A 19,139-nucleotide genomic window follows, 5' to 3' on the forward strand; every position below is an offset into this window, starting at 1 on the left:
CATTAAAAACGTGTATGAACTATATTTATTATATCTATCAGTATAATGATTAGTACAAAATTCAATACTGTACTGTATATTTTATAAATTACAAAATCTGTGGCACCCTATTTACAGTACATTTTCATATAAATATATTTACATGTTCAATTTAAAAGGTAACTAGGTAGGTACTAAAATACATTCAGACAGATTAATATACCTAGAGAGATATTTTTTTATTTAAATAGAAAAACAAATAGAAAGAAATCGAAGTTAACTACAAGGAAAACGATGAAGTTATCAAGAAACTATTATTTTTCAATAAATCACATATACTCGTCGGAGGGAAATTTCGATTACAGTAAATATAATTATAATATTCATACAATTTTCATACGTATAGATTATTCGATGCAATATTATAAAGCTTATAAAAGTTTACACATCTATATATTAAAGTAGAAGGAGGGTAGTATCTATTTTTTCACAAAGGCAAATGAAGTTGATTTTAATAAACTCAAACTTGGGCATTTGTTTATTCCACCAAATTTAAATTATAACATAATCTTTGTTAGCTTTGTATCTAGATTACAGGGTGTCCCACTGTTGGTATACTAAGCTCAATGGATGTTATAGTTTTGCATACGCTGAGTACGTAAAAAATACTTATAAAATTCCAGACGCATTTTTTTTCAAATAGATGAAGTCTTTAAACTGTATGTGTACAGTTACACCCATAACAAGCAACCCGCCCAGCTTTGCCACCAGCACGTCAGCTATCGTTTAAGATTATGTTTTCATAGACAAAATGCTCACATTAGCGAAGCGATATATGCCGGCTGCGCAAAGCCAGAGAAGAAAACATGGATTTTCAGGAATAATTTAGCAAAAAAATTTTGACGTAATTTTGTTGTTTAAGTATTTTTTACGTGATCAGTGTATGCAAAACTACAAGTCTCTTCGCGCTTAGTATACCAATAGTAGGACACCCTGTATAGGTTACTATATTATATTATATCTATGCAACCCCAGCTAAAACATAATATCAATTAATAAACAAGTAAATATAATTCGATTCGAGAAAAATTCAAATGCCTTCGTGAATTACATTCATATCATTATTTAATTGTCACAAACAACTTTATTTAAAGAATTTCTATTATTCTGGACTGAATCTGAAAAAAATGCCGAAACGATCATATAGTAAGGTTCAAATATCACCGCAGCTGTAAATAAAGTTGTTTTAATGAATATTAACGTTAAATACCTATATCACAATCGATTCATAATTTCACTTAATAATTAAATTGCACTAAAATAATATTATAATACTAATGTACGGCCACATATTCTACAATATACAGTGCTCATAAAAATATGCAGAACATTTTGAAGTAGGTAGTCGAAGAAAGTGGTCAGTTTTTTAAATTCTATGGAAAGTAAATCCAAATTATTGAAAACGTTGAAGGACCAAAATGAAAAAAAAAATGACAAAATTTGGTTTCTAAATATTACAAACAACAGTGTTGATGGAGTTAAAATGTGTAGAATTCGCAACGAAATTCTAATTGATAACTATAGTCGATACTATAGAAGAATGCGTACAACAAAGTTCACATGTTCTAACCAAGTCTACTTTACAAATCTGCCTCTAAACCAGACAATCGAAACAGAAAGTACCAGACAGACAAGCACTTTTAATTAGACAGTCCACTTTCATTATCTTTATCGACCCTCGGGTGATCAGACCCAGGTCGTGACCATAATCACGTGTGAGAGTGACCTAACGATCCATGCGAGTGATGATGATTCGCCGCTAGATGATGGAAGTAGGGAGCATACGGGCCAGGTCCTGTGAAAGGGTATGGTACTCCGTGGGGGTATAGCAGACCTCCGGGGTAAGGACCAGATGCAAAACCTCCCGCTGAAGGTGGCGGTACGGTCGGACTGTTGACATCCATCCCAGGGTTCTGCTTTTTCCATTTCGTGCGACGGTTTTGGAACCAGATTTTGACCTGAGAATATTGTTTATGTTTAGTTATGGTAGGGTAATTCTTGTTCCGTTTAAAATACGGTAAGATAGAACAAAAGTACAAATATATCAAGTATTTAATACAAGCATGCAAAAACAATTTTTTGCGACGGGTCTTCAGTTATGAATATAAGAGAAAAAACGCTATCAAAGAATTTACGCATTATTAATTCTTATTAGAAAAAAGTTCAGAAATCAAATATAACAAATATAGATGCATAATCAATTAATGCCCACCTGAGTTTCCGTCAAGCTGAGACTCAAAGCAAGGTTCAGACGCTCGCACACGGACAAATATCTGGTGGTCTTGAATTTATTCTCCAGAGATACCAGCTGTTCATAAGTGAATGCTGTTCGTGCTCTTCTTGGTTTAGTTCCTCCTTTCGAATCACGGGAACTTTTCCCCTTTTTAGAACTAGAACTTGGGCTTTTAGGGTCACCATTTTCATCCAGATCTGACTGAGTGAGAATGTCGTCATCCATGTTGGAAGTTTGATCATCTGTTTCGACGTCATCAGCCTCGAGGTCCGAATGTTGAAGGTGGTCTTTGACTGTAACAAAAGTAACTGTTAGTTAAAGTTTATATTTTACATGGTCATTGTGCGTAAAATCTGTATAACATATAATTAGTAGTATAATTAGTATTAAAGTTAAAAATAAGTCGTAATGCGCATTAGTTTTCAAAAATTTTAAATTATCCATTTTATCTTAAAATATTCAATCATTTCGAAATCCAGATATAAATATTGTTGGTTATTAAAAATAAAACACATAAAGGATTTACTAATTGGACTAAATTAATGTTTTCTTTTATATCAGTGTCATTAATTATATTATAATTTGTCCCATATTCAGGCGCCTTTATTATTTCGAATTTTATCTCCCATAAAGTATTTAATATACAGGCTGAAATGTTAATAAAACATTTTATTTTTTTCATCATGTTTATTTTAATGTTTTCGTGTTTTCTCCATGATATAATACTCATTTCCGTTTCCTTTTCTTTCAACACGAGTGTTGTCAATGCGAAATAGTTTCAAAACTGCTATTAATTTTTAATGTGGCAACATTGGCAACAATTTTCGTCCGGAAACATTAAAATATAATTTATGAGTATACTTCGCTTAGTGAAATTAGTAAAATTCAATATAACGACCGACAGGATGTATAAATATTAAGAAAATTGTCTCAGTATTTAAGTATAGCATCGAAATCGTTTTTGGAGCGCGAAATAGCAATAAAATCAACATTAGTAAGTGTCAAATCGATTTAAAACGATTGTTTTTATTATGTGCGGACAACATCCTTGGAATATGGGCAATCTGCTCAACATTTTCTATTAAAATTATAGACATGCAGTTTCATTGTGCATAATATAATGTGCATTAATTACCTTGTTTTTAACATAACCTCTTTTTCCCTCTAAATTCGAATCGAAATATTTCAGTGACATTGTCATTTTGATTTTTTAACTTGCAACGCACAGGGCATAGACAATAGACTGACAATCGGCTGGATTAAGAGTAAAGTAACAACGTGCTGTTGACTGATTTAAAGCGTCGGTAACCGAGCTAAATTAAATACGCAACATGTACCGTTGTCATTAGTTATTTAGCCGTAAGTAATTTAATGTTAGCGTTGTAAGCTTTAGGACTGTGCCACATGCAAGTCAATAAATGGAATGTTATTTCCATATATAAAAACTAAGAATTACAGATAAATGATTTTATTCTCAAAATATTATTTACAACATTTTGAATATAAATTAATAGAGTTCAGTACCTAAATGATCCGCCGTCTGTTTACTTATATATCATGTTATCATGTAAAGTATCATAAAAATGAAATGTTCCATTTTTATTGTTTCAGAAGTCACAAACAAACATAAAAATGTCCCATAAACAGGTAAGTAGTGTCAACAAAAAAAGATTTCATAAAGAATTTCCTTATTGAAGCCGAAATGAAGCAAACATTATTTGATGCTAAAACAAGAATTGTAAATATTGGAAATTACTGAAAGACAAGAGGATTATTGTCAATTATTATCAAAATAACATTAGATAATATATAAGCTAAACAAAGTTTGTAGGTATAGAAGCGACTGACTGTTTTAGAAGTTTTAGAAGAGGTATAATATCCGTCTTATACTTTTTCGAGAATCATGATGATATATTTTAACGTGTTCTTTATTTGTTTCTATTTTTTAAGTGAAACTTCTTTAGGTGCGATGAATAAAAATCTCAAGGTCGCGTCATGGCAATACCGTCATGGAGTTAGACGATTTTGGGTATCTTTGAAGTTTCACTGACACTTGTGCTCAGCACACACGCTCTTTTTCTAATAAATAGGTTTTTTTATGTCTTCATTCCTCTTCCAAATAATTAACATTGTACCCACGTCCATAGCTTCAGGAATTTTTAGCTCGATAGAGAATCAATCAGTCTTTAGCTAATCGTGCAAGACATAGACAAACTCCCAACGCATAGTTTGTTAATTGCTAAAACAAAAGCATGATTTAAATACTTCCCAATTTAGCCTTGAAATAAGTCTACGACGAATTGGAATTTACTACAGCGGTGTAGATAGAATACTATCTCTATGCTATAGTTTTATGTGTAGGTATCTACTAAATTGTAGAACTTTATTAGAAAAACTTGACCAATATTCTGAATTTTATTCAAGTGTCTATAGCTAAATAAAAAAAAATCACCGATTCTTTCCTAATTATAGTTACCTAATTTATTTTTAGGGAAGATGAGAGGTATAGGTACGGACTACGGTAGATATAATATAGTGCAGAACAGCGCTGAAATTAGTAAAAGTCACTGAAAACAATATACAGTTACAAGAAGAGAAAAAGACCTAGGTAGGTATAACATTCATGACGTAGCTGTAGCAACAATTTAGACAATCTATTCAGTTTAAATTATTTATTCCTTTTTGTTTTCAAATGTCTAACGTCTTTATTATAATTACAAAGAACTAAAAACAACTAGGTAGGTATACCTCTCGTTACAACAAATTACAATATATTCTCCATTTTTGCGACAAATCAACAGTATTTGGGAGTTGGCCAAGTGGAATGTCATATCAATAAACTTTTTAACATCGTAAGAAGTGTACGAATATAAAATATTCCTTTATCAAATTGCATTGGGACACATAAATCTTTATACATAGGTATGTGTTATCGCGATTTCCATCATAAATTAATATGATAAACAACGATAGCCCGATAATGTTTTCAGCTTTTCCGTCCGCTTTTTCTACATTTGAACCCGTTATTAAACCCAATATTTATAGAAATAAACCTACATATGGTGCATACGCATGCTTCATAAAAATTATGTCTGTTATTCTTTGTTTAATTACAATAATATTAAGTACAATTCGGTCAAACCCAATTTTCATCGGAAAGCCAGTCGATACAAATTCCCTAAAACTGCAATAGGAAAAAAGTTATTTTAATCTTAAATCTTAATTAATGTTATAATTTCAAAATACACCAATCCTATACATTTTCCATAAATGTGTATATGTACGTCAATGTTAACCCTCCAAACCGCTTGCTAAAATAAACAGGCAATGCAAACACGAATTGGGGATTTACAGGCTAGGGGAGGTTAAGATGAAAGCCTAGAATATTCATAATATATTAAATATTAATAAATGAATGAAAATTTATTCATACACTAGGAAAAAACAACAAAAAGTTGAGGCAACACCAATACAGTACATATACCTATACACTAGCTATATGGACAAAACACCTAGATAATGAATGAATAAATAAAAATAGATTTTACGGAAGGTATAATAGTGTGTCCATTCAATAAATGTTTTCACAAATTAATTGTTTATTTTTATATAACGAATAACGAATTTTAGATTTCCGCGAATTCAAAAGTTTTCAAACAATTGAGTTAGCTGCTTCTGTTATGTGATTTAAATGAATAGAAGTTGTTTTTATATATTTTAATTGGAAAAATGAAGCCCTGTATCTTAGATAGATAGGTAGGTAGGTACTATATTTTATAATATAATTTGCCTTTTGCAGTCATTTCGTCTCAATACTCTTATTTCAAATGAAATTTTGGGAATAATCATGTCGCTTTATAAGTATTTCATATGGCAATACCAATTGTCCAAATAGTGCAGACTTATTGTGCCGACAGCCAAACTCAAAATATTCAGCAACTATTAAGTATCATTAATACAAACTCATCTACCTAGCATGTCGCTTTCCAAACTCCTTCCAAATCCCAACGAGGAAAGGCTCTTGTAATCGAGAGGGCTTTATTAATTACAAACTTAGACCGCAACCCCCTCCCCATTGTCGAGCAATTACACGCTTTAAGATCTGTTTGCTAAGGCTAAAAATCCCTTAACGCTGAACCATTAGCCCAAACTGGGCCTTATCTTTTGGGCGTAAGCGATGCCGACGCTTAGTGTCGAATGATGTTGAAATTTCGACTTTAATCCATTGTTTTAGAGCGCCTTTTGGTGTTACGGGTGTGAAGCCCATCAATTTGTTAAATGAAGAAAATGGAGAAGTGTAATTTGAGCTTCGGTGATTTTGTGGATGGGGCCTTGTTCGCAGTTATGTTAAACGATATTGAGGCGTTTTAGACTTAATTTAGTTGGATGTGTAGGTACGTTAGATCGATATGAGCTTGCCGTTTAAGTTTTTAAGATAACCCTTTGTTTTATCGTTTAACATAATGTTTTAGCAAGGAGCTAAAATGATACCTTTTTCGTATTAGATATAATTTCGACTTGCGTAGGAACCACCTATGCAATCACATGGAATGCATTATTATGCATATTTCACGATAAAATTTTGTTTCAAAGATCAAGCTTTGGTCATCTAGTTACATCGACGTTTTTTTCATACTTGATTTTATCATAATTCATCACACGTTCAATGGTGTTGTATAATTAACAGTAACTTGTACTAAAATATTCTATATTAGCTGTGCCGTGCAATTTCATTCGTATTTCGTGAACCATCCAGAAGCTTTTTCGTGAAAGCGTAACATAAATACATAATAGGTATTCTACATAATATCTCAACTCTTTAGAACTCGATATCCATACAAATCAAAAACAAGTGATAACTGCGTTAAAAACAACCGACTTCAAACTTGTACTTGCAACATTTACAAATACAGACAAAAATGCTCATAAAATAAAAACTACTAGGCCTATCCGAATAAAATTTTTATGGGACCAATTCGACACCATCCCGCATCGAACAAAAAAAGAATCACGTAAATCGGTTCAGAAACCTCGGAGTCATCGGTGTACATACATAAAAAAAAAAACATACCGGCCGAATTGATAACCTCCTCCTTTTTTTTGAAATCGGTTAATAACGCTCATAATAAAATGCAAAACCCTTATCAGCGCGATGCGACCCAATTGTATTAAAATAAAGGGTGTTTATTACGCAAAATCAGCGTCCCGGAAGCGAAAGTGTCGCGCGTAAACGAGGGGCTTAATGTTGCCAACAATGCTTGCTGACTTTTTAATTACAACCAGAAAATTACGTGAAAACAACCCTAAGTTGCCAGCGTTGTGAATTCCAATTGAGTTTTGGATTTGGAATCGGCAAGTTCCGGTTAATTTTGGTGATCATCATAATTATTTGTAAATGGAGTAAGATACTTTGAATTTCATGAAAAGTTGGTGAAAAATCAGGCTTCGAATAGACGCTGAAGTCATGTGACTTAGACAACCCAATAAAAATCGTTTATAATTTTTATACTAACATAAATGACAATTATTTTATAAAGAAGTCGACAGATTATAGGTATAGAATTGTATAAACACAGGACAATTCCATTTAATCGCACTTTATTTCTGATTAGTAGTAGGTAACTAAGAATAATAAATTATAATAAGTTGGATTAAAATATATACATTCCTGCGTTTGTTATAGGTACTTCAATTAGATTTCAGTGCATTATATTCTATAATTGAAAAATATAATTAAAGTAGATATTAATTATATAAATCTTGCTACCTATTCTTTAATTAGAAAATAGAAATCATATTTGCAACTAACTTAGGTACTTTTACACATCTAATATCCACTTTATGTTAAAGGCTTTCAAATTCCAGTTAAACATTGAACATTTTGGAACCAAACAAATTCGTAGACAATTCAAAGACTCCAGACATTAATCTACGGATCAGAGCTAAAGGGGCGAATAAGCTAACGCGGACCGAAAGCGCCGGGATATTTATGTCCGCTTGACCCCCGAAACGCCTTATTCACCTTTTATTTTTATTTGAGTGAGCAAGGAACAAATCTTAGCGCAAAAGGGATAATAAAATAATCGTTAGATTCGTTTAGACGACTCTAATTTCACGGATTGGTGCGCAAAGGGTGCGGCGAGCGAAGGGTTGATTTTGTCTCCCTCTAACGTATAGGAACGTGTAATGCTGTCTCGCTTTAGCACGGACCAATCGAGTAGTGAAGAAGAAAAGTCGTTTTTCAGTGTTTGCGGGTTTTTCAAGTTTTCATATTAGGATATTTGGTACGAGGTTTTTGTTGTGTGTTTGGATTTTCTATTGTTCGATGTTTTTCTCAAAATACGTTTACTGTCCTGTTGAAATATAGAATAATTTGGAAAATCCAAAAGTGCACGCCTCATAATTTTTTTTTAATAAATATTTATTAATTATTATTTTTGTTTATTTAATAACAATTAAACCACATCGAATCAGACCCTGAAAAATGAAAGGGTTCTATTCCTGAGCATACTCAAGCGTAAGAGAAAAAAAAAGACTCGATTAGTAAAGTATTTCGGTCGCTATCGTGTTAACAAGAAAAAGGATCCGCACATACAGACACACGGACGTCCAAGACAGAACTTTTTTAAACTGTTTTTTAACTAGTTTAAATAACAAAAATGACATCAAAAATATCATGAACGTTAAAAATAGTGTTTTTTCTTAATATGTGTGTGTATGTATTATCTTACAAGTGCAATGTATGATACATAAAGACATTTTAAGTTTGAAAAATCAGATGTTTTGCGCGAAGTGACAGTAGTACCCACCTCAACGCTTCGCTTATGAGGCGTGCAATATTGTAACTAACTAGGTAGGTAACACTTACACGAATTGATATTGAATTATTTACACTCAAGATGACAATTAAGTATTAGGTACCTACTTACATTTATTTTTCTTTGAATCACAATTGGACTATAGGTATTCTTAAGAAATAATCTTATATATATAAAAATGAATCGCAAAATGTGTTGGTAAGCGCATAACTCGAGAACGGCTGAACCGATTTCGATAATTCTTTTTTTATTATATTCCTTGAAGTACGAGGATGGTTCTTATGTAGAGAAGACGTAAATATGTACCACGGGCGAAGCCGGGGCGGACCGCTAGTTTCTTATAAAAACAAATTATACTTAGTTTTAAATTTACAAGATTTAAATTGCTATTTACTTATTTAGCAATAAGGCCGCCAATTGCTTCTGATAACCTGGTATTGTAAAATTTAAAATTGTGTGCAATAAAGAATATACATATAACTATAACTAGATATGTCTATAAACTATATTTTAATATTAATTGTAACCGGTATGTAGGTATATCAAAAATTTGTTAGTTTCAAATAATGTCAGGTAGGTATTTCTTATAATTATCTTACAACAATTAAAGTCAAAACACCATTTACGACCATTAACAAAAATAAATGTGTACCAACTACCTACCAACACTAAAAACGGAAGAGTCTTTTAAAAATACATCATGAATCATGATATTATCGCAATGTTCGTATTGGAAAATGGCGCGGAAGCAATAACCTTATTTGGGTCGTTATAGATCAATCTTATCGTTATTATATACATGATAACATCTTTATGTATCCTCGTAAAATATTTAGTCCTTCTATTATATATTGGACTATTTTCCTAACATCCTACTAATATTATAAATGCGAAAGTTTGTGAGGATCTGTGTGTGTGTTCGTTACTCTTTCACGCAAATACTACTGAACCGATTACAATGACATTTACCACACATATAGAGGGTAACTTGGATTAACACATAGGATAGGTTTTATCCCGGAAATCGCACGGGAACGGGAACTATGCGGGTTTTCCTTTCGAAAACGCGGGCGGAAATCTTATATAGTAAGTTATTTACGTTTACCGTATTTCTCGATAATAAATCGTATACAGGTAATATCAAAATTATGATCAAAATACATTTACTGCTTTAAAGTTTTAATTATTATTTATTACCAACCTAATACCTTCTACATAAATATAATTGAAATAGTTTATGTTATACCCTAACAATTTGTCTTGCTCTGCGAAATATGTATTCTGTAATCGAATTATTTTTATATTAAAAACTAAACCTACCTAGGTAGTACCTGGTTTGTACAGTATGCATTATATGACACTGCTACAACTAAGTAATAATTCTACCTATGCTTAATTTCTTAACAATCTGTTTTGCAATGGAAATTTTCGAAAAAAGCTCAGAAAAATGACGAATTTCTTTCACGAGCAGGTATAAATTTTATAAGTGTTGTGTAAAACGCGCAAAAAATGTGTTTAGTTAGTAGCTAGGTTGATTAACCAAAAAACAATATAATTATGTTATTAAAAACGTTTATTTGTTTTTAACTTTTACAAATTGGCCAATATAGTACCTAAGTAGACACATTGCCGATGGCTACAACAACTATAAAAAAGCTCTGTCTCGATTTGTGTAAAGACGCTTCCCAAATTAATTTGCATAAGTATAATTAATAGATTAAAAAGCTTTTAAAATCATACTTCGAATAAATTAATTCGTGTTCAATTAAATGAACAGAACAACATTATAAATAAACATTTAACATACTTACAGATAACTTCTGTAGGTATACATTAATCTTTATTGATTTCCTTCGTATCCTTTTATGTTCAATTAATGTGAATCAAGATGTCAGTTTCACAATCAAATTTATTAATTATTTCAACACTTCAAGACCACCTACATATAGGCCGGGAGATACTGACACAAAATTTCGGGTCATTTGTAACAGGACGGCGGTTCTACAGGGGTCTTAGTACGCAATGACAAAAAGAAAAATGATGGTCAGAACGCTGCAGCTGGTACCGGCGGACTAGTTGCGTGGACGGTGGACTACATCATTCCACTCAATCAATCAGATACTAATCTAGATATATATACCTATACTTACCTATAAAAATGAAACCCGTTTTCTTTGGTCACGCGTGAATGGGTGGACCGATTTTGATAATTATTTTGTTATTATATTCCATGAAGTAAGAGGATAGTTCTTATGGAAAGAAAACATAAACATGTACCACGGGCGAAGCCGGGCCGGACCGCTAGTAATATTATAAAGCTAAAGCGTTGGTTGTTTGATTGAACTCGGGAACTACGGGACTGATATGAAAAAAATGTGTTAGATAATTCATTTATCGAGGAAAGCTAGAGCACGCTAAGTGCAATATGACCGGAACTATGCGAGTAAAAACGCGGGGCGCATTTAGTCACCAATAAAAAGTAAAAGCAACTAGATATAGGTAGTAGGTACTTAAAAATGTATCCGTCTAAAATTTTGAATGTGTGTAAATTATTTTTAAATGTCAGAACAATCATAATAAGTGATATCGCTGAGAAAATTTCATAAATTGCTCTTTTTGCGGTAATAAAGGTATATTTAATATTCAACTTATTCTAGGATTTCTAGGTTATAGACATTGTGACCTACATTTAATGACAGCATTCGTTTCATTAAATACTAGCGGTCCGCCCCGGCTTCGCCCGTGATACATATTTACGTTTTCTCTACATAAAAACCATCCTCGTACTTCAAGGAATATAATAAAAAAGAATTATCGAAATCGGTTCAGCCGTTCTCGAGTTATGCGCTTACCAACACATTTTGCGATTAATTTTTATATTATAGATTATGTTATTGAATATCCGTAAAATGGAAACAAACATTTTAATACACATTAGGGTTGGTTATTATGAAAAATAGGGTATCTATGAAAGCGTTTGTCCATGGTTTTTAACGGGGATATGAGACCGTAGCGCATAGCTAGTTATATTTTTTTTCCTTTAGGTGTAGGTATATTTCTTGGTAAAATAGTAAACTCTGTTAGGTTATAATCATGTTAGAGTTCTAACACGAACGGCAAGTTGTGAACGGCAGAGGCTATTTCAGCCGTCGACAAGTGGCGACGCTTGCAGTTTTGTGTTGACGGCAAACTGCAAGCGTTTGACGTTTGACGGCATCCGTTTTTGCGTGTCGACGGCAGCCGTCGACATCAGTCGACATGTGGCGACGGCTGAAGTAGCCTCTGCCGTCCACAACTTGCCGTTAGTCTGTTAGAACTCTTACAGGTAATCTATCTCGCAAGATTGTACCTAATCTGTCGAGATTTTGTGATCTGCTATAAATTTTTTGCTGCTATAAAAAATGTAGGTACCTAGTAGGTATGCACTTAGGTGCAGTTAGATGAAATAATTGGACTTAGTTTTAGTTATATAATATAAGTTCGATAGATGTGTGTGTGTGGACGTTTATGTGAATCTTGTTACAAATTATTATAACCTATAGGTAGGTATAAGGTATTCACAATAAGAAAGTTCCAAAACACAAATTCTATTCCTTTTATAAATAGCTTTTGCAAATAAGTAGGTTGGTTTATTAACTTTATAATTACATATTTGAATGAACTCGTAACTAATATACCTACCAGGCTACATTTATTTTTAGTATGATTATTAAATTGTATCCGCATAAAGTTTGTTTATTTTCGGAACAATAATGTGGTTATGAATATTGTATTATTTTTAATTAAGCATTTATAAGTTATCATTGTTCATGTGTTTTTAGAATAGGTACGTACCCTTCAAAAATATTAGGTACCTATTAGTTTTATTTTTAAATATATCTAGGTATCACAAGTATTTTTTTTTTATTTGTCTAATTTTATTAGGTACCTATGCATAGATATAGGTAGTGGATATTGACACACCGACCGACAAGGCTATTATTTATCATTTATTTATATAAATTATCAAAACTAGACATCCAATGCCGCCGTTTTGCTAAGTTTGGCCTTAAAATTGGATACTGAATGACCTATAAGTTTAAAATGTTGTGGTCACACGCAGATAATCAAATTATATAAGATTTGTAGGTGTTAATTTATAATAATATTTCAAGATATTTTATAAAGACGCCATGTAGCGAATAGCGACGCGACGCGACGGTCGAAGAAGCGCGGTACCTACTCATAGATTACCTACAGAGGTTCTAAATTCGAATTTCAGTGTTTTTTTTAATCGCATTTTCTAAGCGACCTTCTAGTTTAAATTTGTTGATAAAAAGAGACTTTATAACAACGTCAGATTAAATAATAAAAACTCTATAAATTCCAAACGTATAAATTTTATAAATCCCATAAAATCAAACACTAGAAAATGATAATTACCTATTTTCTAATATTAAAAAATAATTTATTTCAATTTAATCATTCTTAACAAAATTTAACCTACATTCCCACGTAAAAAGGTTGCCCGTTCAAAAAATTGCAATAAATCTATTAGCGAATTATTGTTTCCGCTGTGAACGGATATTGGCAACACTAACGAGCTTTCGCCAATGAGATAATTAAATATCAATTAATGCAATATTTAAGTGATTTGAGAGACATGTGGAAGTGATTAGCTATTAACATAAATAGATAAATATTAATGTTGTGTCCTAATTGGCAAAACAATTGTGCAATTTTTATTAGTGTTAGAATCAATTGCGTAGAGATATTAATGTACCTATTTAATGTTACGTGGATATTGAGTGTATAAAGAGAAAGTAAAATATATTAGAAGGTAATATTTGTAATTATATTGATTATTTTTGTCGTATTAGTTTCTTATGAGTTATGACTAATTTTATCAGAAATGTATTGATGACTTTTACTTCAGTTCGTTGTATCCTTTAATTTATTAATACCATTAGTTAATTATTTTAAATTAGGTATGTAAGTAGGTACAATTAATTATTAAGTAATAATTAATTCCTTAATAATTAATTTGTTTGTGTATGTTACTTGACTTGTGTAGTTGTACTATACCTATGTAGAATAATATAATGATTTTGAATAATATGATAACCTATTAGTAGGTACCTACCTACGTACCTAAACCTTTACGCTTGCATACCTACACGATACAAAGGTATTGTACTAACTAACTTCTATAATTTTTATCGAATTAATATCAAAAGAGAAAATAAGATTGTTTCTATTTGTTAAAATATTTTTAAACAACGCAAGATATTAGATATTATGTTCAATTTTGATTGTTTCAAAAACAGTCAACAGATCTGAGATCACCAATGAATTCTATATGTTTCTATGCGCGATGGTAATGAGCAGACAAACTAACAAAATCAATGTTAAAGATAACACGAACTAATGGAGCACAGTCGGAACTAATATTTCGGTTCACACCTCATTAATAGGTGTTTAATAAACACATAAATTGCCTTTTGGTTCCGGCACAAACGGCCGATACAATTCACTTTTCGTCACGTCCATAATTGAGACAAGACTGTCCAATTTCACAAACAAACACACTAAATTCAAAATCACTCTTAAGTATATAGTAATAAAGTCCAAATTTTTACAGTTAGTGGCAAAAAAATGGTACCTCGTTAGCTAATTTTGTCACGTAGGCAATCAAAATCACAATGGACTATTAATTTGTCGAAATTGCTCGCTACTGGTGTGGAAAAGCTCGCTTTTTTGTGTTTTTTGTTGGCAGGTAATTATGTGCCAAGAGGCAATTATTATTAGGACTCTAACATTTAAAACATTTATAATGGTAAAACCACAAATAATTCACGAAAACGGAGATAAAATGTCAATTTGTTTCTTGGGAACGAATGTTATACATTAATCGTTTAATAAAAATCTTCAACGATTCCTTCTAATTTGTATTTTTTTTCTAATAGGTAGAGAAATTATAAACATTTGATACCGAGCGTACCTTAAGATAAGCCTACCTACCTTTATTTATTGTGTAAGAAATGCAATTAAAGTTTTATTGTCACATTTACATATCAATAACAATATGTTGGTCGAATGTTTCGCACAGAAATTTAGTAATACACGTAGTATATTATTATTAGTCTGTGGTAATACATACAACATTCATTGTTTGCAGTTACCTATATTCCCAAGTGTACCTATACCTATTTGAATTTGAATTTTTATAGTAGTAGGTACTAAAAAGTAGGTATATCCTGGTAGACCTGAGGCTTGTAGTCTTAAACTTGTACCTACATATAAACAATTTCTACATTTATGTTCATATTAACCTGCTTTGATTACAAGATAAAAAGTAAAACAACTAAAACCCAACTACGACAAAAAACGACGCTGAAAAAGTATAAAACAAAAGTTAAATTGATGAACTAATAAAGAAGCTATGAACGAAAAGATGTGAATTATATGCAATCAGCCCATGAATACAGGTAAAGTCACAAGCAAATGCTAGTAATATATATCTATTCAAAATGTGCAAGTAAAAAGCTTTCAAATGATACCAAACACGGCATATTTATCTTAACTTTATTTTTTTACTCTGTATGTTTTGTCCGCTAGAGGGCGCCACATTAGATTTTGTGAAACCCCATATAGCCTATAACCAGCGGACAATTAAGACGCTTCTAATGATATGTCATTTGTCGAATTCTGATAAGTAGTTTAGAAGTTACGAGGGAACAGATGAACATACATACATACATACATACATACATACATACATACATACATACATACATACATAGCCTGTCAAAATCATAACCCTCCTTTTGCTTTGCCGTAGTCGGGTAAAAATGCGACGCTGATATGATATAGCTAGAAACTACGTAGAGCTGAAGAGCCAGCTACCTTTTCTTAATATCGTCGAGATATTTTAACTCTTACGAAAAGACAAGATGAAGTTTGTTTATGCATTACTTACTAAAACGCTCTAATTAGATTGTAAATTTACTAGATAGATAGATATTATGTAAGTATTTAATATTTATAGGTTGCGACTTTATGCTATGCCAGGAATTTAATTTTCTACATAATTAGGTAGGTAGGTACTTTTTTATTAGGGCAGAAAATCTTTCACATAAAATTAAAATACCTATTAGCTTACATTATAATATATTCGGACTACAAGATTTTAAATAAGTACTATAAGAAAAAAATAATTAAATTGTTTCTGCATTTTTTGGCTCTAACTGTAGCGTAGCAATTGCTTGAATAATTTCGTGATGTAGGTATTTTTATTTTTTATTATTGCACACAAAACAAAATAATACACAAACTGTTCTCCTAGATACTTAAAAACCCTCTTAAATAAACTGATTTTTGCATACAATGATTAGATATTCATATTAAATGAATAAAAAATTACTTTAATTTTTAGTCCGGAATCCATCGCCCATTTTTGCAAGTGATTATACTATCAAGCTAATTTTTCGTGAGTAGCTTTATTTTGATGAGAATTGAGATGCCCAATAATTTCATGTACCTACCTACGAAACTCTCGATTGTGGTAGCTACCAGAGGAAACAAGGATAAAATATTTTGATTTGATGGTTCTCAAATATTAATTACTAACTGAATGTTTTTTTTTTGTTCAATCTCAAGATAATTATCTAAATTATTCGAAAAAATATTTGTCCTACAAAATCTATGGTTTGATCAAAGAGTCCCCCTTTCCAATGTGTATCGATAACGAAGTCATCATAAATGATTACTAACCAGCTGATTTTTTTATTTTCACTTAGGTATTTAATACTTATATAATTCAACAGACATATTGTCCTACAAATTGCGTAATAAATATTTGAGAACCGTCAAATCAAAAATTTTTATCCTTGTTACCTCTGTAAGCTACCACAATCGAGAGTTTCGTACATGAAATTATTGGGCATCTCATCAAAATAAAGCTACTCACGAAAAATTAGCTTGATAGTAATCACTTGCAAAAATGGGCGATGGATCCCGGACTATTTTACATAGGTACCTAGTATAGGTAATAAGATACCAAAGTGAGTAAGATACCTAGTCAATTAGGTAAGTACACGAAGCGTTCATTATTTAAAGTACCTAGTACCTACCTAAGTACATTTATTTCTACTAATAATATTGATTAACTTTTGTTTATATCTCCAACAGATAATTATTTTCTAATTAATTTCAGCTAAAATCACGTTAACCCGTAAAAGCTGTCCCGTTAACAATGTACTCACCAGAGTCACTGTCATCTCTATCGTAATGCGGCCTCCAATACGTTTCATCGTATCTCATCGGAACTTCGGTCCTTCCCGTGAATTTCGTTGGATCTAGAATATTCTCCACGGAGAACGCTATAGCCGGTCTCTCAGGGGGTCTTGTTAACCCCAAACGCCTGGTCAAGTCAACCGGCGCGGCTTCCTCCACACCAACGACATCAACCTCGCCGTTCGCTTCTCCTTCATTTTCCAAGTCGTCATCCCGTCTCTCCTCTGACCCTCGAGCCATCGCAAGCATCGTCATAGCAACGCTTATTTATCTAACCTTAGTTTAGACATCTAATCGGTCTACAGTTCATCGACCCACTAATCACAACACATACAGTCGAAATGAGTCCCTATCCCGTATCGTTACTTCAGTCGTGCATATGTAAACATACGACCCGTGAACATCGCACTGAAATCCACGCACGCGCTAACGTGTCGAAACGTCTGTCTACGCCTAACATCCAAACGTCATTGCGATCTGAAATCGGGAAAAGACCGGGCGGGGACAGGAAGGGAGACGCCGGGTGGGGGGCACAGATCCCGCCCGCTGATTGGACGAGGGAAACGAGGCGTGCCCGGGGTGGAGAAACGTAATCGAGCAATAAGGTTTAAACAATTTCGTTTAATACGTTGAATTATGTAAGAGAGCGGCGGGCAAGTAATCGCGCACAAGCGATAAGGCCATTTGCGCTACTTCGTTACGTATTAATGGGGCAGGAAATTGACTTATGAATATTAGAGGTCGCGGCGAACTGAAGATCGGGCCAAAGCGGCCCCGTGCGGCGGTGGCGGGTTATTTTCCTAGTTAAGCGCTGAAACAATGATGTTTATTGAGTTTTGAACTTAATGGCTTTTGGGCTGCGGCTGCGAGCGTTTTGCGCCATTAACGTGTTTGTAGAGGTCTATAAATACTCTTAGTTACCTGAAAGCGGCCGTATTAAAGTTGTTAATTTTGCTTTACGTTGGATTTTAGTTTGTTTGCGATGCGATGGGAATTGTGGACTCCATTCGGCTTTACGTTTAATGAGCTGTACATGGCCGTACTCTAAATTACTTTATTATTTGATGTTATCACGCTGTTTTGGCTTCGCTCGTTGCTGCTAAACTGTTTATGTAGCTTTTACGTATTTTTACGTCACGTTTAAGGGTTAAATAAAGGTCGGGAAATGGTTTCATGTAAAATACAGGTATTTGGAGTTCTTAAACCGTGTAAAATTCTTCACCTAGGTACATACTACAACAAATAGAAAAATCTTCTAAATATTAAAGTATGTTGTTAGATATGTACCTATTTAAGTCTGCATCAATCTGTTTAAGATTTTAAAAATAAGCCTTAGGTAAATTATTCCTTGCTTTAGATTAAGCTTTAGATTTAATTAAAATTTAAAACAGTGTTCACTGTGCAATGTGCATAGGTTCATTAGGTACTCATAGCTAATTAATTGATCCGATGTTATAAATCATGGTAGAGTTTTTTAGTAATTGTATAGATATTTTTAATTTTACAGTTTCTATTAATAGTCTAAATCTCTATTTATTATCTTAGAAGATAGGCGGTACCAAATAAGAACTATAGCTAGGTAGAGAAAAATCGATGGAATATGATCATATTTTAATGAATCTCTAATCTCTACCTATATCTCTACTTTCTAGAGCTCAAGACAAACAAGGACAAACAGATTAATTAAGCTAGATTTTATTATGGTGTTACATTTTCCTTAACTGTGAAGAGATGCGTGTAATAATATCTACATATTGCAGCGAAGCTATGTTACG

General features: G+C 32.4%; 1 protein-coding gene and 1 long non-coding RNA gene across 2 annotated transcripts in view; one reads left to right on the forward strand and one right to left on the reverse strand.

The window, feature by feature from the left end:
* LOC149478053 (uncharacterized) overlaps positions 1-19,139 on the forward strand; it is a 113,486-nt gene that overhangs the window by 87,616 nt on the left and 6,731 nt on the right. The window lies entirely within an intron of this gene.
* Positions 271-17,810, reverse strand: slou (homeodomain transcription factor slouch). The gene is made up of 3 exons (XM_089710046.1): positions 17,334-17,810; positions 2,252-2,565; positions 271-1,997 (listed from the first exon to the last, which is right to left on the reverse strand). The coding sequence occupies exons 1-3, from the start codon at positions 17,617-17,619 to the stop codon at positions 1,749-1,751; spliced, it is 849 nt and encodes a 282-aa protein (XP_089566172.1). The 5' UTR covers positions 17,620-17,810; the 3' UTR covers positions 271-1,748.

Source organism: Colias philodice, chromosome 23, assembly GCF_061535455.1.
Source record: "Colias philodice isolate Cphi_HAF_F1 chromosome 23, ilColPhil1 Martin Lab GWU primary, whole genome shotgun sequence".
NCBI lineage: Eukaryota > Metazoa > Arthropoda > Insecta > Lepidoptera > Pieridae > Colias > Colias philodice.

Excerpts from the sequence above, each read along its gene's own strand:
- slou (XM_089710046.1), bottom strand. The coding sequence starts at position 17,619 with ATGACGATGCTTGCGATGGCTCGAGGGTCAGAGGAGAGACGGGATGAC. Across the intron at positions 2,566-17,333 it reads TAGAGATGACAGTGACTCTG|TCAAAGACCACCTTCAACAT; the intron begins GTGAGTACATTG and ends CTTTTGTTACAG. Across the intron at positions 1,998-2,251 it reads TCAGCTTGACGGAAACTCAG|GTCAAAATCTGGTTCCAAAA; the intron begins GTGGGCATTAAT and ends CAATATTCTCAG.